At 39.1% G+C, this 26,901-nt stretch overlaps 1 protein-coding gene and 1 pseudogene across 12 annotated transcripts in view; both read left to right on the plus strand.

Annotated features, from left to right (window-relative positions):
* RCBTB2 (RCC1 and BTB domain containing protein 2) overlaps positions 1–26,901 on the plus strand; it is a 44,899-nt gene that overhangs the window by 3,506 nt on the left and 14,492 nt on the right. For 3 of the 11 annotated variants that reach the window (XR_004054702.1, XM_010363851.2, XM_030922209.1), the window contains exons 2-8: positions 7,540–7,635; positions 14,245–14,400; positions 14,629–14,779; positions 17,060–17,226; positions 17,777–17,935; positions 18,074–18,181; positions 19,190–19,332. Coding sequence is in view for 10 of the 11 variants with exons in the window: in XM_010363851.2 (XP_010362153.1) it covers positions 7,579–7,635; positions 14,245–14,400; positions 14,629–14,779; positions 17,060–17,226; positions 17,777–17,935; positions 18,074–18,181; positions 19,190–19,332 (941 nt within the window). In the remaining variant the exon portion in view is untranslated. Of the gene's footprint in view, positions 1–5,212; positions 5,309–7,539; positions 7,636–7,709; positions 7,826–7,980; positions 8,046–14,244; positions 14,401–14,628; positions 14,780–17,059; positions 17,227–17,776; positions 17,936–18,073; positions 18,182–19,189; positions 19,333–26,901 lie in introns of those variants that run through there. The other 8 variants (XM_010363854.2, XM_030922207.1, XM_010363852.2 and 5 more) reach the window with 7 other exon arrangements.
* On the plus strand, positions 21,789–25,166 carry LOC115894573 (annotated as a pseudogene). Its single transcript, XR_004054703.1, has one exon. The product of XR_004054703.1 is annotated as an uncharacterized LOC115894573 (transcript).

The raw sequence follows: 26,901 nt of genomic DNA on the forward strand, positions 1-26,901 counted from the left end.
ACATGAAGATTTTACTTCAAAGGAGTGGATAGCTTGCCTCCTAGTAAGGGATATTGATCATGTCCATCAATGGAAGGCTGAGATGATACTTCGAGCTTTCATTGTCTGGAAGGAACATGTGTCCAGTTCACATGGTGATCACATTCTAACAGTGTGAAGGTTTCCAGGAAACTTAAACCATAATAATTTTTCAGCGTTAATCTGACATTAGAGTGGGTTTCTTTTATGTTTTCAGCCTTGCTAATTGGCCTGAGCTAATATCTCTTATGTATATTTCCCTATGGAAGATGTTTTGAGCTAACAAGTACCGGTAGGAGATAGTATGTGAATAAAACAAATTTTGAGTGCATTATAATATATCCTGTATTATGCTGCATGTATGCATGTATATAATACTGAACAAAACCAATCTCAAGTGGAAATGAGCCAAGGCCAAGAGGGCCTGCCATGTTGAAGGAATAGGTATGCTGTGGGTCAAAGATCTTTAACAATTAGGATCTCTGTAACAGGCGTGTTAAGATTTTTTTTTGAAAAATTGGATTAAATCTATAAGGACTTAGATTTAAAATGGATTTACAAATGAGATCTCAAGTCTCAACTCACATTAGTTAATATAACAACTTAAAAATATTTTTATCATTTGTGTTGATTATTTTTCATATTTGAAAATGACACTTTCGCTGTGTGTGGTTGAAAAGACTGAAGTTGTCAATCTCAGTAATCTTTTCAATTAAATACTGCTTTGCTTTGTACTGAAGATCTGACTCATCACTCTTGTTGAAATTTGGAAAACTTTTTAAAAAACAAATAATTAAAATAGCAACAGTGTTTCTGTATTCTACACAACAGTTTTCTGTTTTTCATGAACATATGGCAATATCATTTCCTCTGAGGTCGTGTGCTAGTTTTAGTTATGCTTTTAGTGTTTAAGTTTTGTCCATACTGTTTATAATTGTTCCATTTTAATTAGCCATGTAGGTATTTTACTGTTATTTGTCATTGATTTTAGACATCTCATTTAAGTGGAGCTAACATTACAGCTAACATTATCCTTTTTTGCAAGTGAAAATTGGGATCATGTTTTATTATTGTATATGTATTTATATTATTTATAACTTGAAGATGACCCTTAAAAAGCTATTAAAGATACTATCTAATGACTCACCTAAGCATATATTTGGGAACCATCATTATCCTATTGAAATTTATGTGGTCTGCAGCTCATTAACACACTGATGCTGTAAACTGCATACTGGTACCCTAAAAGACATAGATATTATTTAATTTCCTGTTTCTTTTGATTATAAAAGCATCATCAAATGTGTTGCCCACCCAGATGGGATAATTTCAAGCATAGAGTTTTATATTGAGAGAATTCTAAAAAATATTAATGTGTTTTTCGTGCTCGCTTCAGCAGCACATACACTAAAAAATATTGACGTGTTTCTCAAGCATAGCTTTAGAGTTGATCTCATTAAGTTGAATTTTAAAATATGTAACACTGAGACTTCTCTGCAGGAATTACTATTTCTTCTTCACCCCTTCTTCTGGAATCACTTCTAAAGAAGAATTATTAGCATTTAGAAGCCCCTGATTAACTGCAAAATATCAGCACTTAAAACCTACCGTTGGGTTGGAGTAATGTGGACACAAGCCCCTAAGAGCTGGATATTGTGTTGCTCTACGTTATTCTGTTTTCTCTCATGTATTTGCTTTCAATTCAGTGCCTACTGCAGGCACTGAATTAATATTTGTTGAAATGAATTAGGCAAATGAACCTATGTCCCATAAGCAGCTTAACTCATTTTTTAGGTCAGAGGTATTACCAAGTAATATAACACATTGTGTAGCAGATACACTGATGAATACTGATTACTTTACCAAAAATAATATGTACCTGCTTTATGTTTCACACAGGAAAATGAATTATTTGACTTTATGTGAAGATTAAGAATGAATGTGTTTATCACATTATCAAAAGAGCGCCCCTTGTTCAGTAGTCTTCAACTGCATAGTTTTTAAGAGTATAGAGAAAACTCTCAGCATAGACTATATGGAAATAAGGAGTTATCTGCCCCAAACAGGGATACTTTAAAAATAAATTATTGAGCCATACAGTTAGGAAAACAGCTGAAATAGGAAATATCATGTGGCAGATTACCTTACTTGATATATATTTGGCTTTGAAACGTTACTTTTGTACAGACTTGAAATACTGGCCCCTGAGTGTCCCATTTGGAACCTTTAAAGACAGAGATCGGGGTGGGAGCTTCTGCTTGGAGAGGGTACTTATCATTCTATTTTCTATTTATATTGAAAGGCAGATATTAGTACAATAAGATTCTGTAAAAACAGTTTTAGGTTACATTTGAATAAAATGAGGAAATACGTAAGAGACTGTTTTGCAAAGAACGAAGCACCTTTAGTATAAATAACTATATATCATATATATATATGAGCCAAGTCATATATCCCAAAACAAACATATAAGGGAAAATCTAATAAAGTAACATATAGTAAGATAATCTTACTGTCATCCCATAATAAGATCATATGAGATGATCTTATGCTGTAACACTGTCACTGTGAAGAAAATCTTCCCAATACTGTTGCCAGCTTTTGCCTGGTTCTACAAGAAACATTGCCCTCCTATGCAGAAAAGGGGACGTTTGTAAGGAGATTTAGACCATAAGTAGAAAGCACATTTTTGCCGTTTTAATACACTGATATTAAACATTATTTTTCCTATTTTGGATTTTTCATACAGGTACAATAGTATAAATACTACTCATTGGAATGTTATTTAATCCTCCTATTTAAAAAATCTATTTATTATTATTATTTTTTGAGATGGAGTCTCACTCTGTCACCCAGGCTGGGGTGCAGTGGCGTGATCTTGGATCACGGTAACCTCTGCCTTCTGGGTTCAAGTGACTCTCCTGCCTCAGTCTCCCAAGTACCTTGGATTACAGGCACACACCCTTACTCCTGGCTAATTTTTGTATTTTTAGTAGAGATGGGGTTTCACCATGTTGGCCAGGCTGGCCTCAAACTCCTGACCTCAATTAATCCTCCCGCTTCTGCTTCCCAAAGTGTTGGGATTACACATGAGCCACCGTGCCTGGCCTATTTTTATTTTTTTAGGGATGGAGTCTTGCTCTGTTGCTTAGGCTGATGTGCAGTGGTGTGATCATAGCTCATTTAAAAAAAAATTTTATTTATTTATTTTTTATTTTTTGAGATAAGATCTTTGGCACCCGGGCCGAGTGTAGTGGTGCAATCATGGTTCACTGAAGCCTTGACATCCGGGCTCAAGCGATCCACCTATCTTAGCCTCTGGCGTAGCTGGGACTACAGGTGTGTACTACCACATGTAGCTAATTTTTAAGTTTTCTGTAGAGACGGAGTCTTCCTATGTTGCCCAGGCTAGTCTGAAACTTTTGGGGACCTCAAGCGATTCTCAAAGTGCTGGGATTACAGGTGTGAGCCACCATGCCTGGCCTTCCTAGGGTATTGATTCAATTTTATTTTATAGATGGCTAAAGAAATTATGAGTTTTCATGACCAAACGTTTATTGAATTTCCATGTCCTTGGTAAAGGCAAAATTAGAATGATAGAATTCTCATTTTAAGAGTTTATTTTCTTTAACATGGGGTAACCTTAATCTCTGCATCCTGAGATGATTAATTTAAGCTCAAAGTCTTGAAAGCCATCTTGTCAGATGGAAAAGCTGTAGCACACCAGTTTATTGACAGTTACGTGGGACCTTTTATCTTTGGTATTCCCTCCACCAAAACTTCCCCATGAAAAATTTCCCATCAAAGTCTAGCCAGGCATATGTTGGTATCCATAACATGTTAAAATGGTATTGTCTTCTGCATGTTTTAAAATTGTATCAAATAGTATACCATATGTATCATTTTGTGACTTAGTGATTTTGGTGAACACTGTTTTGTAGATATACCTGTTTTGATTCTAGATAATTTGTTTTAATAGCTGCATAGTATGCGTATGCCACAGTTCATTGGTTCTGTTGATCAATTCGTTTGCACTTTCTTGCTTTTTGCTGTTGGGAATATTTGTGTGTATGCTCTAGAGTTTATCTAGGGCAGTGTTGCTAAAATTGCAGGACTTGCTAGTGATCTGGAAATTAGTGGGCTGAGATCAGCATTTTCTTTTAAAATGAAATTGAACAGGATAAAATAGGATAGAGTAGGGTAGAATAAAATAGCATAAAGTAGAAAAAATAGAAAAGATATCAAGCATCTCATGTAGGAGGAGTACGAATTATTTTGTGAAATTTTTGTTTCAGTTATGTATACATATCAAAAAAAGATGGAAAGACTGCTGTGGTCTAAATATTGTTGAACTGTTCTGTAGAGTGATTGTACCAATTTACATTCCTTCTAGCAGTGTATATGAGTGTGCCTTCTCATCTACATCCTCACCAGCACTGGGGAATTGTCCCCCTTGAACTTTTGCTGATCTGATAAAAGAGATCTATCTCATTGTGGTTGCATTTCTGTGATAAATAACGTGGTGAACTTGAGTATCTTTTAATATGTTTATTAATTTATTCTTCTGTGAATTGCATGGATCCTTTGTTCACTTTTGAATTGTGTCATTTGTTTTATTCTTATTGATTTACAGGCATTCTTTATATATTTTGTATATGAATCCTTTCCAAGCTGTCCATTATGTATGTTACAAATACCGACCCCCATTCTGTGGCATATTTTTGCCTTTGTTCATATTTACTGCTCTTTTCTGTGTGGTTTATGCTTTCTTGTCGTATTTATGAAATCTTTAACTGCTCTGAGGTCATGAAGATATTTCTATACTTCTAAAAGTTCGAAAGTTTTGCTTTTTTTTTACATTTCCACATGGATTCTCTCTTATTTTCTGTATGGAAATACTATAGATTAAATTCGCCTTAGTGTACATTTTTTCATATGTTTCAGTGTCCAGATTGTTTAAACCCTCTCCTGAAGCTTATAAAGTATGATATTCAAAAGTTACATTTTATAACTTTAACATTTTTATAATAGAGCATCTCTGCTGCTGACTTTTTAATAGTAGATAGCACAGATACAATTTTTAAACTGTATTTTTCGCAGATAAAGAATGGATTGTTAAATGTGCAAGATAGTGTATTCTTTTCCTTCTGTTTTTCTCTAATAGAATTTATTTATGTATTTATATATCCAGTCACATTAACTTTGCTCTAGAAGACAACTTTACAAGGATCAAAAAGGAGCAGGATTAAAGATGACTGAATACTGGGTTCCAGAAATTTAAAACAATCAGGTACAAAAGTGTTTGGAGGGAATGCTCCCAGCCAGTCAGTATAAAATAAAACTATTGAGAATGTACGCAAGAAAATCTTAAAGTATCTAGCCCTGAAATACAGTGGAGGGTCCCAAAACAAGGGCTTTGGAATAGTCCCGGTTCTAATACTGGCTCTGACACTGTTGGTCACGTTACTGAAATGTGTGAATAAAATGGAGGCAATGATTAACCTGTTTCATTTGGATATTATAAAGATTAAATGAGATAAGGTGAGGCACTTAGTGCCTGGCACAGAATAACTTTATTTTTACTGTTATTATTGCTGTTGTCATTTAGAATACATTTTATCACATCATGGATATGGCTTACTGTATGTATATTGTGAATTGTTATTTTAAGTATGTATATCAACCTATTGTTAGTAGCCTGGTGAAATCACATGGATAACAGGGTAAGGTAATCTCCACATGTATTGCACAAACTATACATGCAAATTGGGGATGCTAGTTTTCTCTATTATGTATGCATCACATTGAAATAATGGGAAAAAAAAAGCCAACCATCTCCTACAATGCTAAAAAATTCAAAAGACTTTTTAGTAGTAGTATACAATAGTAATCAATCTTGATTTATTTTTAAATCTTGAAGGACTTTCTGATTGACTAATATGAAATTATGTTAGTCTTATATTTCATCCAAATTGAATCCTGCATGTCATTTCTTTGAATGTGGTAATTTCCATGACATACATGCAATTATGTCTTAAACTGATGTCAGATAAACAGAATGGCTGATGTTCCCACCATTCTAATTTTAAAGAGTTTCATTATACTTGAAATTGATGAAAGACACTGAAAAGAGGTTTTGTCCTACTCAAAAGCCCAGGATCACTTTTTCATGATTTTGCACATTAGCAAGATTTCTCTTCTGCTAGGAACGAAAGGGGCCTAGAGTAGTACAGTGAGGGGCAGTCACATCTCTACTTGGTCCCTTTTCATTTTTTCTCTTCTCTCCCTCTTTCTTCTCCTCTCCTTATTCCAGGAAACTTGGGGCAAATGTGGAAAAGGTGTTTCCTGGTAGGATGAAGGAGAAAGAGAGGAATCTTTGGTACAGGCCAGTTCTAATATACACAAAGCTGGGTTCTAAGGATGCTTTCTATAAATACGTTGTGTTTTACTCTGATCCATGGGCTGTGGCAATGAAGGAATCATCGTCTGCCCTTTTGAAGAGCTTACCAATTAATAGAGAAGATACATCATACAAGAATAACTGTCATATGAGGCAGAATTTGAAAAGTGCCATCAATGTAGTTAAAAACAAAACAAAAAACTGCTGTGGAAATACAGAGAAGAGGTCCCAGCCCATTTGGGTAATCAGGATCCATACTGATATAAATCTCAGTGGCAGTCATGCTGGGTCTTAGAGAAAATTAGGATTTTAACAGATCTGCTAAGATGCCATAGATAATATGTGATATTAATTAAAATGGCAAAATATCTTTCCATATCATCAATCAGATTGGTTTATACATTTTTAAGTGAGAAACTTCTAAATGATCTTCTTAAAAGCAAGCATATCTTTTTTACTTGTTTCCAAACGTTGTAAATAATAACTTGCTATTAATTTTCATAATTTTAAGTTATAATAATTCTGAATAAATTATGATTCCTCATATTCTGCGAGATCTTTTTATAGCTGAGGAAAAAAATTACTGATCTCTTCAAGGGCGTAGAAAACATTGATAAGGAACACTGTTTAGACTTGGCCATATTTTGATTATTGTTTTTAATCTGTCTATTATGGGGCTCTCACTCTACTGTAGAAAATATCAGATAAAATGTTCTGATGTTAGTACCTGAAATAAAAGATTGTATTTAAGAAAATGGACCCCACCTCATGAATTAGAAAAAGCAACATCATTAAATACAGCCTTATTAAATTGCTTTTTGGAAGACAGAGATTATTTTATTTTTATTTATTTTTAGTGATGAAATAGTTAACCTCGTAATTATTGAACCACAGTCCAGACATATTGCATAGCTTCTGCTAGAGCTGCTCCTGCTATTACTTCTACCTGGTAGAAAGTAGGTGATGTTAGCATGGTTATTAAGGCAAGAACATTCAATGCATTGCTACATATTGGGTGGCTGTTGTTTCAGGTTTTTCATTAAGTCCAGAATAACAAAGCCACATTCATTCATTCATTTTTTTCATCATTTTCATTCATTTCTCCTTTTTTTTTTTTCCAGCTTAGCAAATCACATATTCTTCTGTGGAACTGAGAATTGATGTCTGCTCTTCCCAGTGATTTGGAACTTTCCAATACCAGAGAAAAGTTGACCAAGGTCTAAAATTTATTTTTCCTTATCATAGGAAGTCAACTCTAAAATGAAAATTTTCTACTCATTTCCTTTGTAGTCTTAAGGACCCATGTATATTTTGAGACTACTTTTTCAGACCTCAGCAGGAAGATTCCCATAAGAGGCCATCCAGTAGTTCCAGAACAGTTCAAACATTTTTGGAGTTTTGTAGCTGGTAATTCCCATGCCTAAAGCTTAATTCCTTTATCTTCCTTTCACAACATTTGAGCTTAGCTTATTTTCTCTGCTAATTGGCAGTAAAGTAATTTTAACCTGCCTAGTTCCATCGAACATAAGGGATCCTGATTTTACCACATACTTTTTCCTCAGGGACTGCCCAGGACTGAGTCCGTATGGAAGAAGAACTTCCTGTTTTCTCTGGAGACAGTGGCAAGGTTAGAAAAATCATGCCCTTGGAGCATGTGTGTTCTGTCGCATGAAACATACGTCATGAAGCATCTATTGGTCACCGATAGGAAGATCAATGAGATATTATCTATCTTTGAGGAGCTCACAGTGTCATCACTGAGATCCCAGCAGATAATTGTTGTGGGTATGGAGAATGTTGAAGGGGCCAGCAGGGAACCAATATGCCTGAGGTGCAGAGAAAGGGCTCCCAGAGATGGTGACAGTGATGGATGAGGCAGGAAGGCCATCCCCTACCTTCAGACAGTGCTGGCCTGCAAGAGGCTATGAGTTGACCAGTGTTTATCCCATTCCCAGAGATTTTTAAAATTATAAACTGTCTGATCTTAGATGATATGTTCTCAATTCATCATAGACATTCTTTAATTTCTTTCTCCATCACATCTGAACATGACAGTTAACCAGCTTAAGTCCACTTAGTGTCCAGTTGATGTTAAAAGCCTCACATCTTCCTGCATGCATATTGATTTCCATCTTGTGTTATTTTGTTAAATTTACAAAATATCTGCTTATTGCTATTAACAACTTAATATTAACTGTCACTGTTAACTTTTGTCAGTTTCCCATACTTATTTAACAAAATCAGGTCAAAATTCAATGAAACTGTAAAGAATTATGCAAAGCCATCATCGTGTACAAAGATGGCAAAGCTTTTGAAACTAAACTGTAACATTACCATGTGCAGACTTAAGTGTTCCTTTGTGAACTCTTGTAGGAAAGTCTAAAAGTAGCTTACAAAAGTAATGTATAGAACTCGAGAGTCTCACAAAATGTTAGCAGAAAAATTCTTAATTTTTCCTAGGAACAGGTTTCATAAAATAAAGAATAGATTCACAGAATCAGCAATGAAATTACAGTATTATAACTACCTAGTGATTGAACATATACAAATATATATACGAAGTGTTATAATGAATGAATGAATATTTACAATATAATGAATACTATATAGTGAATGTATTTATAAGATATAATGAATATAATGAATATATACAAATTATTCTAATGCTAGGAAGTACTCAAAAGGTGAAGTGTTGGCATTTTTTCTTAACTCTTTTTTGCTAGGTATGCCTAGCATGTAATTTTGATTTTCTTTAAATATACTGTATTTTAAATTGAATTGCAACAACTTGATAGTTGTCTGTAATTAAGTGAAGTATGGTTATACACTCGATTCTTCATATTGCTAGAGAAGCATAGTTATACAGGTATCACTCACTCAAAGGAAAAAGAAGGTGCAATTTGGCCTCTAATTTTGTGGCAGATGTATTTCCTTAATTATGTTTTCCTTGAGCTAATATTAAAATTTCAGGACTTGACATTTCCCAAACAGACGCCAGATCTTGAAGGAAGGGGAGTTGGACTAGGTGTGAGAAAAGTAGTAAAAGAAAGCCGGCCTGGGTTAATTATCACCTGCGGCAGTGTTATTTGCAGTAGGGAGGGTTACCTGTGCCAGACCAGGACTGAATTCTAGGGACACCATATTGCCATGCTCTCATTCCTTAGTAGTGCTTTTCTCCCCATACAGATTTTTCTGTTGACCACACTTGGCTCTTGCTCAGCCAGTTTCTTACTTGACAGTGGGGCACGGAGTTGATTGGGTCATTCTGCAGAGACAGCTGCTGTCATGCTGTCATGCAGAATGACTGCAGATAGACTGAGGCTCCTATGGGGGACTCTTGTGTGCATCCTACATTGTCTCATGAGTGTGCTGGACAGAAGAATGTATATTGCTTCTCTGAACAAAGATGTTGTAATTCCTTGAGACTGACACAGGTAGAGTATCCCTTATCCGAAATGCTTGGGACCAGAAACGTTTGGATTTCAGATTTTTTTTTAAATTTTGGAATATTTGCTTTGTATTTACCAGTTGAGTATCTTTAATCTGAAAACCTGAAATCTGAAATGCTCCAATGAACATTTCCTTTGAGCAGGACCTTTGAGCATCAAAATCGGTGCCGAAAAAGTTTTGGGTTTTGGATTCAGATTTTTGAATTAGGGATGCTCAGCCTGTATTAAATATGTACTTCAAAAAATGCAAATATGTGCATTTTATAAATTTAGTCATCAGTTCCCTATGTAATAGTTGCCCTAACAAACTTAAAAATTGAGTCTTTGATGACTAACTTCCAACAGCCAGCCTTCTGCCAGAGATTAAAAGCAATGTATTCACATCTCTGTTGTACTCAGGTTATATTGTAATTATTTGTTTTCTATTAAATTGTGACCTCCTTGAAGGGAATGATCATGTCTTATTTTTGTATCTTAGTCAATGATACTATCAGATCCCACATTCTCCTGACTTGTAGCATCATTTCATAAAACTTACAGACTGGAGGTTTCATTAAAGAAAACACATATTAGAATCCCAGTAGCCAGTAGAGTTACGGGCTGGGTACCATAGGTTTTTATACAGGTGGGCCAGGAAGAAAGCCTAGAACTAATCATTTGTAGACAGGTGTGTAAGAGCTGGCTGGACTTACAGCCTGATTCTAGACATCCAGAAAACCACTTGATTTAATAGCAGAGCAGGATGAAATACAAAACTCTGCTTGCAAGGGAAAAATGAAATAGTCATTGTGTCTTTCCAACTGTGCTGTTCGTGGAAGACAGCCCCCAGTAGGCATTATTGCCTGTTCCTTACGGAGTCTGAGAATAGCCAAAGCCCTGCAAATGCAAGCAAGCACTAGGTCTACCAGCAGTATCACAGTTTATGTCAACTTTTTACTCAGCAATTGGATGATATGTGGAAAGAACTCTGGGCTTTAATCTGGCTCGTCCACTGAGAAGCTAGTGATCTTGGAAGATTACTTAGTCTCCCTGTGCCCCAGTTTCCCCATAGGTAACATGAGGATAATAATATCTATGTCCTACAATTGTTGTGAAGATGAGAAATAAGATATAAACATTATTAGATTATTAATACATCTACATTAAATACTTGTTCCACTTCCACTTCCTAAACCTTGTTCTTTTGGAAATTTACAGGCTTAAAATAGGAAAAAACTTAAAAATGAAGACCTTATAGAAAATGAGATTTCTTCATGATGTTGGATGGTGGGGTAATTTAAAGTAGAAACTTAACTAAAAACTAACGTAACAAAATTCCATCCTTAGCTCTATCATGGCCTTGGGCAAGTTGCTCTTTTTTTCAGTAAACCAGGTGTCACAGAGAAGAAATAAAAATTTTAAATAAAGATTCTTGGATTCCTAGATTAATGTCACATCACCATAGAACACTGTGTGTTCCTAAAATATATATATATAATAAAATTGGGGACATAGTTTTACACTTGCATATAACTGTAACCTCTTACATATGTGAGTTTTTTTTTTGAATTCCAAATTCCAAATTAAGGTTGTCCTGTAGGGAATGCCTGTGGATTTTCCTACCTCTAATATATATATATATTTATCATACCTCTAATATATATATATAATATATATATATATATTTTTGCAAAGTACTCTGTAACTAAAGTAAATGCAGAAACAGTAAGCACTGTTTCAAAAGTGAATGGGAGAACCAACTGTTGGTGTTGCCTAAAAGATAACAGGTGTTTTTCCTAGGGCAAGGTCTTGTGATCCAAGTGGCCTGTGAGGGAACGTGACTGGATTTGGCATCAGGAGAGCTTGGCCCTGGTACAGGCTCTGCTGTTAACTCACAGGGCGATGCTGATAGCAGGGACAAGCTGCTTGGCTTCTCTGTTAGTTTCTTGGGGCTGCTGTAACAAATGAGTACAATTCAAACAACAACAATGTCTTTTCTCACAGTTCTGGAGGCTAGAAGTCTGAAATCAAGGCATCATCAGGGCGATGCTCCCTCAGTATCTCTCAGGAGGAATTCTCAGCTTCTGGTGGTGGCCCCCAGCCATCCTTGCTGCTCCTTGACTTCCAGATGTATCACTGCAGTCCCTGTCTCTGTTGTCACCTGGCCTTTTTCCCTGTGTGTCACTGTGTGCCCTCTCGTCTTCTTATAAAGACATTAGTCATTGGACGTAGGGCCCACTCTAATCCACTATGACTCCATCTTAACTCATTACATCTGCAAAGACCCTATTTCCAAACAAAGTCACCTTCTGAGGTTCTAGGTGGATCTGGACTTCGAGGGGAAACCATTCAACCCACTGCAGCTCCTCTCTGGGGTTTCTTCGGGTTTCTCGGAAAATTATCTTTTGAGTTCTGTTTAGCCACAGCATTCAATAGTGCCACGAAGATTATTCAGAAAAGATAGAAACCTGAAAACAAAGCTTTATTTACAAGAAAAAAGCTGGTGGCTCTGCTTGTTTTTGCTCTAGGTCCAGTGGCCATTGGGACAGCTGCTCCATGCATCTTAGCTTCCCTTTACTGACTGCAGACTTCACTTTGGCCATAAGTTAATACCGTTGGCCGTGATCAGAAGGAAACTTAAAAGTTTGAGAACTTAGTAACAAAGTTGTGTTTGATGATATGGCTCAGGTGGAGTAGAAATGGAGAGCTCTGGAGCCAGGAGCAGGGATTTGGGGCCCAGTTTTCGGAATGGCTTCCATGTGAAGGAGTTACAGAGGATGGGGTGGAAAGGAGGGCTGTGAATCCAGAAATGAGTCACAGCCATTCAAACATTTACTTGTTCATTTCACCAACACAAAGGTATGTATTGCATTGTTAGCTCCATTCAAGGGATGGATGACATGGTGGTAAAAGACTCGGTCTCTGTCCTCCTGAAGTATACTCAGGAGTCTGTGAAGGTGGCCCCAGAGAAATTCATGGTAATGAGGACAGGGGAGGCTTGCTAAGTTAGTAGTGTGGACTTGAGAAGAGCAGAGTTGCTGACTTGTGCTCTCCTAAGGTGGAAGGCACAAGTAGGTGTTCAGTTCTGTAGAAGGTAAGTGGATAGTCCACTCAGTTGTACACCGGAACACATTCCTGGTAAGGTTGATTTAATAACTGATGGTAAAGAGAGGCCTTAGAAAATCTTTGCTGCTTTAAATCATGTGTAAGTTTGTTAATGTTGTGGGAAATAGCAGACATGCCATTTGATAGGCATATTGGCTGTTTATGTATCTTATTATAACCTTCAAAATGTTGGCAAGTTGAAAAGTATATCAATAAAAATGCCTCCAGAGTAGCAAATAGGTAAAACTCTTTCAAACAAATTTATAACATGCTCTTTTAGGAGTGCAGGTGCTCGTGATCTTAATGTATGCTATTAGGGGGTTAATTGTGACCCTGCAACATTTATGTGTTGAAGTCCTAACAGCCAGTACCTCACAGTGCAACTTATTTGGAAATGGGGTCAATGCAGATGTAGTTAGTTAAGATGAGGTCATTAGGGTGGACCTTAATCCAATATAATTGGTATCCTTATGAAAAGGGGAAATTTAGGTGCAGAGATATGCAGGGCGTGGAGGGAGATGATGTGAACAGACATAGGGAGAAGACAGCCATCCACAAGCTGAGAAGTGCAGCCTGGAAGGAGATCCTTCCCTCACAGCCCTCAAAAGGAGCTAGCTAGCTGATAGCTTGAGTTTGGACTTCCAGTTTCCAGAACCATAACACAGTAAATTTCTGTTGGTTAAGCCACCTCGCTTGTCACTACTTTGTTACGGCTGCCTTAACAAACAAGTACACGTGTTTTCTGGGTGTTTCTTCCTGCCAACCCCCAAACTTGCTTGAGGGATGAGGAAACTCACCAATTCCTCACACTGAAGACCAGGTAAAGCTTGCCCATGAACTAAAACCTCGGACCATTTCCTTGGTGTCACTGTCAGCGTTGTTCTTTACTAAGCATTGTTCTTGACTTAGGCAGCAGATGACATGGCAGCTCTCTCTCTCTCTCTCTTGCTTTTACAACCAGCCTAGTTTCCACAGCTACATTTAAGACATAGCCAATATTTGAAGTATCTGCTGAACATTCCGTTCCCAGAAGCCCAGCTTTGGATGACTCCTGTGTCCTTGAGGACAATGAGTAGGGGAGACCTGGTTCCACCTGGGCCTCCGGTGCTTGGTGGCTGTGAGCCGCCCAGAAGCAGCTGGCAGAGGCAATCCCTGCAGCTGCGAGAGGCCTCTCAGAAACAGATGCAGTGTGTTCCTCCCAAAACCAGTGTTTGCCCTCTTCTACAGAACTGAAGGGGCAGAGAAAATTCACTTTTTAATTTGTCGTTTCAACATATATTTTTTCCTTTTCAGCCAGTACAGGCTACTCTGTCATCTTTGAAGATGTTAGATGTGGGAAAGTGGCCAATTTTTTCCCTTTGTTCTGAGGAAGAACTACAGTTAATTCGTCAGGCTTGTGTCTTTGGCAGTGCTGGCAATGAAGTTTTATACACTACAGTAAATGATGAGGTAATTTTGAAGAAAATAATTCAGCTACTTACATTTTTAGAAATGGATTTGCCAAATTGAAGATCTTGGGGGAACTAAGGAATAAAAGGTTAAAAAAAAGCATGGAAATTAGATTTTATTTATTATGTAAAGAAGCAGTTCGCTTAAGGAAGATGATGCCTGTTTGGATGTAATTTATAGGTTTGTTAGAAATAGAACTGCTTGAACTAACAGTGGTTTTTCCCATAGATTTTTGTGCTTGGCACAAACTGTTGTGGCTGTTTGGGGTTAGGTGACGTCCAGAGCACCATTGAACCTCGGAGACTGGATTCTTTAAGTGGCAAAAAAATAGCCAGCTTCAGCTATGGGAGTGGTCCACATATTGTCCTTGCAACAACAGGTAACCTAGGAACCCCATGTAGAATTTCAGCTTTATTTGTCAGCTGCGCTTGAGAACATTGTTTAATTGGTTGAGAGTTGCTGGTTCTTCCTGTGAAATTGACTATGTTTTGGATACCATGAAACATGAATGTATCTGAATGCCAGCATAAGGTAATGTGGCAGATGGAATCTAGTAATCATTGCATTTTAGATGTATGAATGACAATGCTATAAGCCCAGTGAACACTGCCGAACTCACTGTGGACTTTGGCAAGTCTGTCTGAACTTTGAATTCCTGATCTATGTATTGAAAGACTAAACCTTGTGTCCAACATCCCCCCGCCAACTCTTAGCATTCTGTGATTCTTACACTAAACGGTGACTGATGGCTGTAGTTGGCGTTAGTAGTAGGGATTAGCCACTTCATAAGGGATTGAGTAGAAAAATTCCTTACTCTGAGTGAAGCAAGGAGGAAGAAAGAAAGAAAATAAATAAAATTTCTTCCCAAAAGGTTGTAACCATGGATTTGTTTAATTCACATCAAGACTGAATGGTACAAGAAATCTCAACCCTTGAATTTATTCAAGTCACTGGATGGCAAGTGCCTTAAGGGTATGATAGATGTTAATGCAGATCCTTTCTAGGGGAAGGCACCTTTATCCTAGGCCTGAGAGAATTAACCAAAATAATTGTTCAATGGCAATAGCACATAGTCAAGAGATAACCAGATATACAATAGTTTCCCCTTATCCATGGTTTTACTTTCTCAGGTTTCAGTTACCTGCAGTTGACTGTGGTCTGAAAATATAAATGTAAAATTTCCAGAATAAACAATTCATAAGTTTTAAATTGTGTGCCATTCTGAGTAGGGTGATATTTCACCATCTTGCTTCATCCCACCTGGGACATGAAACATCCCTTTGTCCCGCGTCTCTGCTGTAGACACTCCCACCCGTTAGTTACTCAGCAGCTGTCTTAGTTATTAGATTGATCGTCTTGGTTTCATAGTGCTTGTGTTCAAGTCACCCGTATTTTACTTAATAGTACCCCTAAAGTGCAACAGTAGTGATGCTTGCAATTTGGATATGCCAAGGAGAAACCATACAGTTCTTGCTTTAAATGAAAAATGGAGAGTTTTCATGCTGAGGTTGTTAAGATTTATGGTAAGAACAAATCTTTTCTGTCTGTGACGTTGTGAACAGTACATTTTGTAGTTGTTCTATTTCATTATTAGTTATTGTTGTTAATCTCTTACTATGCCTAACTTACAAATTAAACTTTATTATAAGTATGTATGTATAGAGAAAATCATAGTATATACAGGTTCAGTACGAGAGTCTTAGAATGTATCTCCTGCAGGTAAGGGGGCTTGCTATGCAAGGAAACAAGGTACCATGAATGGGAACCAGAAGAAACAACAGACAGCAAGAACTGATTACTGAATATCAGGCATTAAAATTATCAGACACCAATTATAAGACAGCTATATTTATTGTTTGAAAAAATTAAAATGAGCTTGAAGATAATCTGCAGGGATTATAGAAGATTTGAAAAGATCCAAATGAGCAATATGATTATCAAATGAAAATTCAGTGGACAAATTTTGTAGCAGTTTGAACACAGCAAATTAGTAAAATTAGTAAACTGGAAGATAGATCAGAAGCATTATTCAGAATATAGCACAAAGAGACAACATGCTGGAAAATACAGATGAAATGAGTACATACTGTATGATTCCATTTATTTAAATTTCAAAAACAGGAAAATCTAAAAATTTACATGCAAGATGCATACATGAGGGCCTTTCGGGAGGTGATTATAAGGTTATATTTCTTGACTTAAGTAGTAGTGCATGACTGTACATACATGTTTTATGAACTTTTCTGTGTATTATGCTATGTAATAAATAATAACAAAGATTTTTAAAAATCAACTTGGTGATTATTTTAAAGATAAGGAAATTAAGACCCAGGGGAGTTAAGTGGCCTTATAATCTTTTGACTTCATTCTAATGTTTTTGCTATTACTCCCAGCAGCCTTTTCTCTGCTATTTATTAAAAACTTATTTTCCAGTTATTATAACTGTGTGCATTTAAGTTTCACCTTGTTGCTTTGAGGTAGAATGCAGTTTATAGTTTCCAAATAGGTTCTTTCGTAGAATGACTTTGGTGGGATGGGGAAGTTGATTAGTTTTTTGCACCTGAATTTTTAGATTTCATTTGTGGAAGCTGTGCTACATATATTTTCGTATAATGAAGTAGATGTCATAAAAGCTGGTTGTCTTCCTTTTTATTTTCAGAAGGAGAAGTCTTTACCTGGGGTCATAATGCTTATAGCCAGCTGGGCAATGGGACAACTAATCACGGTTTAGTGCCCTGTCAAATCTCTACTAATTTGTCGAACAAACAAGTCATTGAAGTTGCCTGTGGGTCTTACCATTCTTTGGTGCTAACATCTGATGGAGAGGTGAGAATAGTCAGCATAAAGCTCATTGATGTTTTTCAATAAGATTATGTAGACTTCTGTAGTAGTCCTGGAAATACAATCATTTGATTAAAATAACCTCCCTCAAATTCAGCCTTACTTTTGGTAGCAATTCACAGTCAGGGTATTGATGTTGTGACATTTATCTGTACGTAGTAAGGTCTTCCATGATTGCAAAATTTAAAAGGAGGTTTGTTCCTTCTCTGTTGCTGTACTAAAGAGGTTATTTGCAATAAGAAAAATCCCCAAATGCTGAAAAAGATGGCTAGGGCAAAGTAGATACTTTTGTGTTACATGTTATTTAATAGTAATTATTACTGTTCATATAGATAACACCAATAACCTAATTTTATAAAATCATGTACATTGTGTAAGAATGAATTTTGTAAACACTTCTCTGCCTGTGTTGTAAGGATTTATAGATCTGAAGCGCTTTGAGAGGGAAGACTCGGTGCCACAAGTACATGTCAGTGTCCATTTGAGACACTTTATAAATTAATGTGTTTCATTTACTGATCTTTCCTTTAAACAGGTATTTGCCTGGGGTTATAATAACTCTGGGCAGGTAGGATCTGGATCAACAGTTAATCAGCCAATCCCTCGAAGAGTCACTGGCTGCCTGCAGAATAAAGTAGTTGTGACCATAGCATGTGGGCAGATGTGCTGTATGGCGGTAGTGGACACGGGGGAGGTAAGGAAGTTATTTTACATGTTGCTTAAAAACCCTATTTGCCACATCAGTCTCATTCTAGTATGGTATGTCCCACATAACAGACAACTTGCTGGCTGTTTATCTCTTGAGAGGATTGAGGGTGTCATTTTCTCTCAGGTCTATGTCTGGGGTTACAATGGAAACGGGCAGCTCGGACTTGGCAGCAGTGGCAACCAGCCAACCCCTTGCAGAGTGGCAGCTTTGCAAGGCATCCGTGTCCAGCGGGTACGTCCACTGTCAGTTTGTGTGTGTGTATTTTTAAGTCTTCACTGGGAAAGATACCAATATATTAAAAACATAGATTTCTTGGCAGGATGAAAAGTTTAGCTGCTTGGATGTCTTCATTGAAATAAAGGTTAAATCTCTTTTTCCTTGAATTAAATTGCAGCTGTTCAGAAAATTTCTGTTCCAGGGCACTGTCACATACCTTTTGGAATATAAATTGTTATAAGCTTTCCTGAGGAAGCTTTGGCAGGGTGTACAAGAGCCTTAAAACCTTTATATCTTTTGACCTGTAGTTCTACTCCTAGGGAATTTCCCTGAGGAACCAACAATTCCTGTAACTCTCTTACAGAATTAGTTCAGAAGATATATATGTATGTATATATAACTTTAATAAAAAACAATAGGTGTAACAGAATTTACTAATCAAATCATAAGTTAATGATTAGATAAATTATGCCAAGTGTATATGCTGGAGATGATGTATACAAATAATTTTTAATGATATGGGAAACTGCTATGTGTGATGTCTAATAAAATGAAGCAAGATACAGAACTGCTTATACAACATGGTCAGTAAAAAAAATGCTATAGGTGCATATCTCTATGTGTATATAGAAATAGAAAAAAAAGCCTCTGATCTTCAGAGAACTTTTATATTTATATTTTTCTATACTTTTCAAATTGAACCTGGTTTACTTTTATAATCAAAAAAGAAAATAATTATTTAAAAAATACAAGTGTCGTTTCTGACATTCCACTCATACCCCTTGATTTCTGTGAGCATTAAAGCTCCAGTGAACCGGGGCAGGTGCTCACGCCAGGGGACTCACGGCAGTCTTACTGCAGTACTGGCCCACATGTTCTGGAAGGATGTTGGTTACCTTAATGCTTGCCTCTACGGATAGGCTGCCTCTTTCTTTTTGTTATTTTTGTTTCTTAACCTACTTTGCGGAAGCAGTGAAATAATTACTTCTGTTTGCAGTCCTGAGTGGATTTTTTTCCTTCCAGGTCGCCTGTGGCTACGCACACACATTAGTATTAACAGATGAAGGCCAAGTGTATGCTTGGGGCGCCAATTCTTATGGGCAGTTGGGCACTGGCAATAAAAGCAACCAGTCCTATCCTACTCCCATCACTGTGGAAAAGGACAGGTAACATGGCCATTTTCACAGTCCCCACACTGGTCTTTGGTGATTGTGGTTAAACAGGACTTAGACATAGAGAGGATGGTGGGGAATGTACTGCTAGTGTTATAATATTATTTAATAAGAGTATTTATTCCTTTATAAAAATTGGCTTTGGAATTGTTGGGGAGGTTGATTGTACGTTAAATATGCTATTTTCACTTACCCATGTTTCCTCTATACCTCCAACAGCTATTCTAAGCCAACTGCAATGACTAAACTTGCAACAGCTACTCTGTTACTCTTCTCCCTTACAAATCACCCTTTTGCCCTCCTCCTTTTCCTGTTTTACATTCTTGAGGTGATGTCGATAACATTCGAGGTGGCTCTTCCCTAGCTTAGGAAAAGGTACCTTGCATGGGGTATAAAGCTGGTCACTCAGCTACATAGAAAATTTGCCAGTTGAAAAGGATAGGGTTATTTCATCACTTTTAACTCCCAAGCTGTCACTATGAGGAAGAGTAAAATGGTTAGGAAATTAAGATTTAGTTTTGTGCACTTGTTTGCAAGGTTGTGTTATGTAATTAGCACATCCAGAATTAGTTTCCATGTTATTCTGATATCTTTGAAAGCCTTTGGGCCGGGCGCGGTGGCTCACGCCTGTAATCCTAGCACTTTGGGAGGCCAAGGCGGGCAGATCACAAGGTCAGGAGATCGAGACCACGGTGAAACCTCGTCTCTACTAAAAATACAAAAAAAATTAGCCGGGCGCAGTGGCGGGCGCCTGTAGTCCCGGCTACTCAGGAGGCTGAGGCAGGAGAATGGCATGATCCCAGGAGGCGGAGCTTGCAGTGAGCCGAGATCGCGCCACTGCACTCCAGCCTGGGCGACAGAGCGAGACTCCGTCTCAAAAAAAAAGAAAGCTTTGGAATTTCTCAAACATGGTCAGATCGCTGCCTTTTCGCTTTTCATTTCTTAACAGTAGTATAGAGCAAAAACGTTTCATTATCTTTTCTTTTAAACCAGGGTTGCAGTCATCGTAGAAATGATTGCTGCTATTTTTACTGCATATATCTTTATTACATTTGATTTTAAAAGAAATATATAGACAAACAGATTAGCTCGCACTTATATGCAGTTATGCAGTTCTTTTCTAATTTTCTGTTGGAATACTTAACAGTGAAAATGAGGAACGAAATTGCCATTTTCAGCTGCCTCAATTTTCATTTGAGTATTGTGAACTTGGCTTTCTTTAACCTATGTTTTAAAAGTTTTATTTAATCAATTTAACATAGGTTATTTTAATAGGTTAAATAAAACTTTTTTTCGTCAAAAACCTTAAAATTTAAGACCCCTGGCCCCTTCAGAGTAGGGAGGAGGGACAATAATGGAGGCAGGAGGTGGTTCAGGCAGATGCCTGCAACTGTTCATTCACACATCTTGTAAGGTAGCTTAGAGCTCCTCAGAAGAGAAGGGACAGTCCTGAGGCTTTGAATAACCACAAAAGTACCTCAGTTGAGAGGGACACTTAATATTTAAACTGAAAAGACAGAGTTAAAGGATCAAATAAAGATGGCATGGAAGTAAAAACGATGGATTTGTATGGCCTGTTTTTTTTTTTTGAGTCACAGTCTCCCTGTTGTCCAGGTTAGAGTACAGTGGTGCAATCACGGTTCATGTAGTCTTGACTTCCCAAGCTCAGGTGATCCTCCCACCTCAGCCTCTGGAGTAGCTGGGACTACAGGAGTGTGCCACTATGCCTAGCTAATTTTTTTGTGTGTTTTTTTGTAGGGCCAGGGTTTTGCCACGTTGCCCAGGCTGGTAGCTCCTGGGCTCAAGCAATCCTCTTGCCTTGGCCTCCCAAAGTGCTGGGATTACAGGTGTGAGCCACCGGCCCATTACTTTTTATGGTGCTCCCACACTTACCCAAAACTTTAGCACGTCCGTCCCTGGTCTCACAGAGTCTGCCATCATTGCCCACCAGTGACTTGCTGCATTGCACTGTTGGTCCCTGATCCAGAATGATCGCCCAAGGCCTCTGACTCACGTTCTCACTGGGGCAGATGGATTGTGGGGCATCAAGGTGGGAGAAAGACAAAGTAGCAGAGAAGCAGGTAATGGGAATGGAAGCTGTGTGAGTGCCAAGTTGCATAACTGGATGTTGGGAGTTATCCATTGCATTTCTGTCTTTCTTAAACTGCAGTTATTTTTTAATTATAATTTGGCTATAAAAATCGTGGATGGGCTAGGCACTCACGCCTGTAATCCCAGCACTTTGGGAGGCTGAGGCGGGCGGATCACCTGAGGTCAGGAGTTTGAGACCAGCCTGGCCAACATGGTAAAACCCTGTCTATACTAAAAATACAAAAATTCGTTGGGCGTGGTGGTGCATACCTGTAATCCCAGCTGCTTGGGAGTCTGAGGCACGAGAATCCCTTGACCGTGGAAAGCGGAGGTTGCAGTGAGATCATGACACTGCACTCTAGCCCGGGCAGTAGAGTGAGACTCTGTCTCAAAAAAAAAAAAAAAAAATGATGGATGAATGTTTTAAACGAGATGCTCCTGATTTTCTCAGTTTTCTGTACTTGCATTTCAAGTGGTGATTTCTGAACTTGCACAATTTCAACCAGGCACTCAATCACAGGCGTATTGCAAGGGAGGGGTTTATAGGTCTGTGCTGGGACTTGTTCTGCACTTCTCCACCCTTTCCAGGAATGGAAAGTCAAGTATATGTCGTAACTTATCCCTCAGGAACCCGGGAGCCTTACTTCTGACTCTTCTGGGGCCCATTACAGGAAAGCCTGACTAATTAGGAACTGGATTGAGTATGGGGTGGGGTGGGGGTCAGTGCTTAGTTATCTGTTCATAGAAGTGGGAAGGAGAAATCTGTCTACATTGTTTTCTTTGCTGGAACAACCATCCAAGGAAATTTTTTAAAATCTTTCCCAGAAAAAGATTTTATTTATGATGGAGAATACTGATATTTGTCAGCAATTTATGTTTACATAAAAATACATTTAATGATTAAAATGATTGTCTTCTCCTAATCCAGTCATTCCCAATCTTTCTGAAGTTTCAGTACCTTGGCCACAGATTGACCAACGTTTGTATCTTTGTTCTTAACGTTTCCTAACAGCATATTTTAAACTAAACTGATGTAAAGCTATCTTTTCCTTGAATTTCTTGAGAATTCTTCGACTTCTGAGGTAGTTGGTATAACACTTGGGCTCTTACAAAACCAGGATTGGGAATCCCTGCTGTGGATCTGTCATCTTTGCCGTTTCTTCTCCAATATTCTTATCCCTCACAGATGACCTTTCACCCCTCCTCGAGGTTTTCTGGTTTCTATTCTTTCTCACTCTCTGCTTTTCATTTCTAGTACTTCATATCCAATAAGCTCAGTGGTTGTAGTGGATCATTCCCTTGAGGTGACACAAAACCTGTTTATTATCAACATGTAGTGATTTTTTTTCCCATTAAGATTGGCTACAAAATAAAGTGTGAAATATGCCAGACATCCTGACAGTAAAGGTTAGCTCAGTTGCTAGTCATTGTCTGTTGCATGTCTGACTGGAAAATTGGAACGTCAGCATTTGCTGCTTGGTATGAGTCCAGTTTAAAAACTGATGATGACTTAGGCAATGGCAGGGTTCCTTAGCAGTTGCTTGGATCACAAGCCTAGACCTGAAGGTACCCTCTAAACTGTCTCCACTCTCATTCCTGTAGCAGCTACTGCAGCCAACCAAATCCGCGCCACACCCCTGACTTCCCACGTGGAGCCGGGTGTACCAGGTATACGTCACAAGGCCATGCCCGGGGTTGGGCAGCATCATGTGGCCTTCTGCGACCCACGCTTTGGCTCTGTCTGTCCCAGCCCTTCTCTAGAAAGTAGTGTCCCACTTCAGGTCACTAGCTGCTCTAGGGGCAGAGGCTGCGCCCTTTCATGGACGCTAATAACAAATAACAAATATCTCAGAAGGGAACATAGGAACCGCATTATTTGGCTTTTCTGATGTTGGGCAGATCAGTGAAGGATGCTGTTGCGCTCCAGTCACTGACATTTTTCATAGAATGTTACCCCAGAGTACACAGAAATGATTCCAAAAAATGTAGAAGTGTTTGCCTAGTAAGTCACTGCAGCAGTGCTGAATCTGAAGAAAGGAAGAGCAGTTCATGAATGCTTATCTCCATGTTATTTATTGGGCTGTCCTAACCTCCCCTGCTCCCAGAGAATACCAGATGGCTTTACAATTGAGGTGGTTCAAACGCAGAAGGCCCTTTTTCCTTTTATTAATTGCTCAGTTATCTGAACATTGGCCCCCACACCTGCCACCTGGCCAGCGCCACTTCTGCCTCCCTCAGCACTGCCAGGCGGGGGTTTTCTTAGACTCATCCTCTGGGCCACCTTCAACTCCTCTCCCTCCCTCTGCATTAACATCCAGGCCACCCTCATTAGTCCTTGGCAACCTAGCTTGGGTTGGCCTCCCCAGCCAGCCTTCTAGACTGTTCTTTCTCTCCCTTGAAGCCTGTCTTACACACCACTGTGACCAGGTCCGTCTTTCTGAGAATACCATTTCCTTACATCATGGCCCTGTTTACAAAGCTGTTTCCCATTTGCCTATCACATCAGATCAAATCAGAACTCTTCGGCTCTGGATTGAAGCTGACGCCACTGTTCCTGGCAAGCCTCATTGCCCTTCGATCCCGGCGTTGGCCTCCGTCCCTGTCAGGCCTCGTACGATGCTGCTCTCTGGCATCCTGCCATCTCCAGCTCTGCCTGCACGTTGCTCCTGCATTTCTCTCCACCTCATAAGACTCTTATTCCACAGCTCTGGCCAGTCCAAAGCATACATGGCCCAGTTAGCTCCCTTTTACTTGAAATATTCCCTGAGGAGCCCCTAGGTATTTTTCTTGACTCACCAGAGACTTGTGGTCAGGGCCACGCTGATGTCATTTTGGAATTATTTGCAAAGTCACAGCTCTGGACTTCTCTCTCCAGCTAAATTATGAGTTTCTCAGCTAAATCACAGGCCCACAGTTCCTGCTGCAGCTGGTAAACACTTGCAGTCACGGAAGGAAGCCTTTTTCGGTTCTCAGCTCTGCCAAGGAACTTATTTCATGTACACGAAACCACAAACTGTGAGAGGATTGCTGCCTGTATCCTGTTCCTCCTCATCTTTTTTTTCTTTAAAAAGATGGTAAAGCTGATTATAAGAATTTAAGTAACACGGCCCTAGAACTACACTCTGACTCTGAGCCCTGTGTCCTGCCCACAGCACCAGGCCACGAAGACGTACCAGGTCGCTACCCTCACATTTGCTTGTAACTTAAGAGGCTTGCTAATAAAATCGATGGTAACAGTGGATGTACTTCTCTTTTAATACGTTTATTCTATTTCCTTCTCCCATTTTCTTTATTTGTTGAAAAGAATGTGCTGATTGAGAAGCCAATATTATTAGCCATTTTCCCCGTCTGTCACGGTTCTTTTGCACAGCACTGGATTAGGCCGGGGGACTGGCCTAACTCTGCAAATATCAGGAAAAAGATTCTTCTAGGGAAAGTCTTACTAATCTGAATTGATCACTAGAAATACATGGTCTCTACCTAAAGGATGCTTTGTCACTTAAAATGCCAAGTAGTTGTCATAATGTAAAGAAACCTCCATTGTCATGCAACCATTTGCACCCAGACATTGTGCCTGGTTGGCACTTAACATTTTATCATTTGATTCTTACACCAGCCCTCCAATGTGATGAAACCAAGGCTCCTAGGTGCTAACTGACATTCCCCTAGTCATGCAGCCTAGTGGTAAAGCGGAGATTCAAATCTAGTTTTTGTTTTCCTTTGAGCTGGAGCTGCAATTAAAAAAAAAAAGAAAGAAAGAAAGAAATAAAAAACAAACCTAGATTTGTTTGACTCCAAATCCTGAGCTCTCCACTGTGGGCCATTGTAGCCTCTTTTCCTCTAGTATTTGTGTGTGGTTTTCAAGGGCTAAGAACGATCCTCTAATAAGCCAATGAAATTGCCACACATGAGAACAGCATGTCTCAGCCTCTGAGGCAAGCTGGCACAAGCTCCAGGTTCTGTGATGACACCTCCCTCCTGGTTTGGGGGCAGCTGCCTAAAGGAGGCAGCGTGGGATCATCCTCACCCTTCAGGTGCTAGTCCGTGTCAGTGGGGCCGTACACAACTCTCCTCTGCTCTGTGTTGTTGAGTCTTCCTCAGTCAGTAAAGTGACCCACAGATTATTTTCAGTAAGACACCATGCTATGTGCTTAGAGAGAATTAAGCCAGTGATTAGGCCTGCCAGAAACTGGTCATCTTGCTGAACAGGTGAAACGGATGCGTAAAGAGTAACAGGGCCAGGCTGGAGTGGTGGGGACAGGAAGTGCTGCAGGAGCTCAGGTGAGCGGGAGACCTCAAACTTGCGTTTGAACTGGACCTTACAAGATGGGTAGGGTTTGTAAGGCAGAGAGAAAGAACATTCCTGAACAACCATGGATGAAGACATCGAAGAGCAATGAGAAAGCCCGTTTGTTGAAGCAGGGTGTGTGCACAAAAGTGACTTGAGAGATGGCTGTTCAGAAGTGACGCCAAATCATGGATGGGGTTATGTCTTGTGTCAGGATTTTATTTGAGGGGAGCTGCTGCCCGTGTGAAAGTTCTGATGAGAACAGTGTTCCAGGAGGATGGTTAATCTGCCAGCACTGTGTGAGTTGGGGCAGAAGGGAGAGTCTAAGGCAAGGGAGACCTGGGAGGCTGTTACAGGGGCCAGATGCAGGGTGTGCCTGACCCCCCAGTGGTGGCTGAGGGGAGACATTACAAAGCATCTTTGTTATTTAACTGGATATTCTAAAGAAAATGGTAAATATGGAGGGAGAAGTCAAAGATGACCCTGAAGTTCTGAGCCTAAGTCTGAGGATGCGGGTACCATTGTCTGCTGTAGCAAAATCAAGATGGGGACTTCCCCTGGGTTAAAAGAGTTTACCCTTTTCCTTTAATCTGTATGGTGGCTTATTCTGATAGAAAAGAAATTACTTCCAGATCAACAAAATGTTTTTCCATTAAGAAGTGTTCCGAGGCCGGGTACAGTGGCTCACACCTGTAATCCCAGCACTTTGGGAGGCCAAGGTGGGCGGATCACTTGAGCTCAGGAGTTCAAGACCAACCTGGGCAACATGGCAAAACCTGGTCTCTACAAAAATTAGTCAGATGTGGTGACTTGCACCTGTAGTCCCAGTTACTATGGAGGCTGAGGTAGGAGAATCGCTTGTGCCTGGGAGGCAGAGATTGTGGTGAGCCAAGATCCAAGATTGTGCCACTGCACTCTAGCCTGGGTGACAGGACAAGACTCCTCTGTCTCAAAAAAAAAAAAAAAAAAAAAAAAAGTTCCAAGAACTACCTCCTCATCAATCATGAACTTAGAGCAGTAGGGCGTATCACATGGTAATCCTAGAAAACTGCTCTCCTGGGTTCCGGGTCATACAGTCCAGTGTGGTAGAACTACTGAATTTACTCTGTGCAATAGGAGTTGGAATAGCGTGCTAGAAATTGGTGAAGTCTTCATTAAAATATATATTGACCCTCAGTCCAGAT

This window comes from Rhinopithecus roxellana, chromosome 18 (genome assembly GCF_007565055.1).
Source record: "Rhinopithecus roxellana isolate Shanxi Qingling chromosome 18, ASM756505v1, whole genome shotgun sequence".
NCBI classification, from domain to species: Eukaryota; Metazoa; Chordata; class Mammalia; order Primates; family Cercopithecidae; genus Rhinopithecus; species Rhinopithecus roxellana.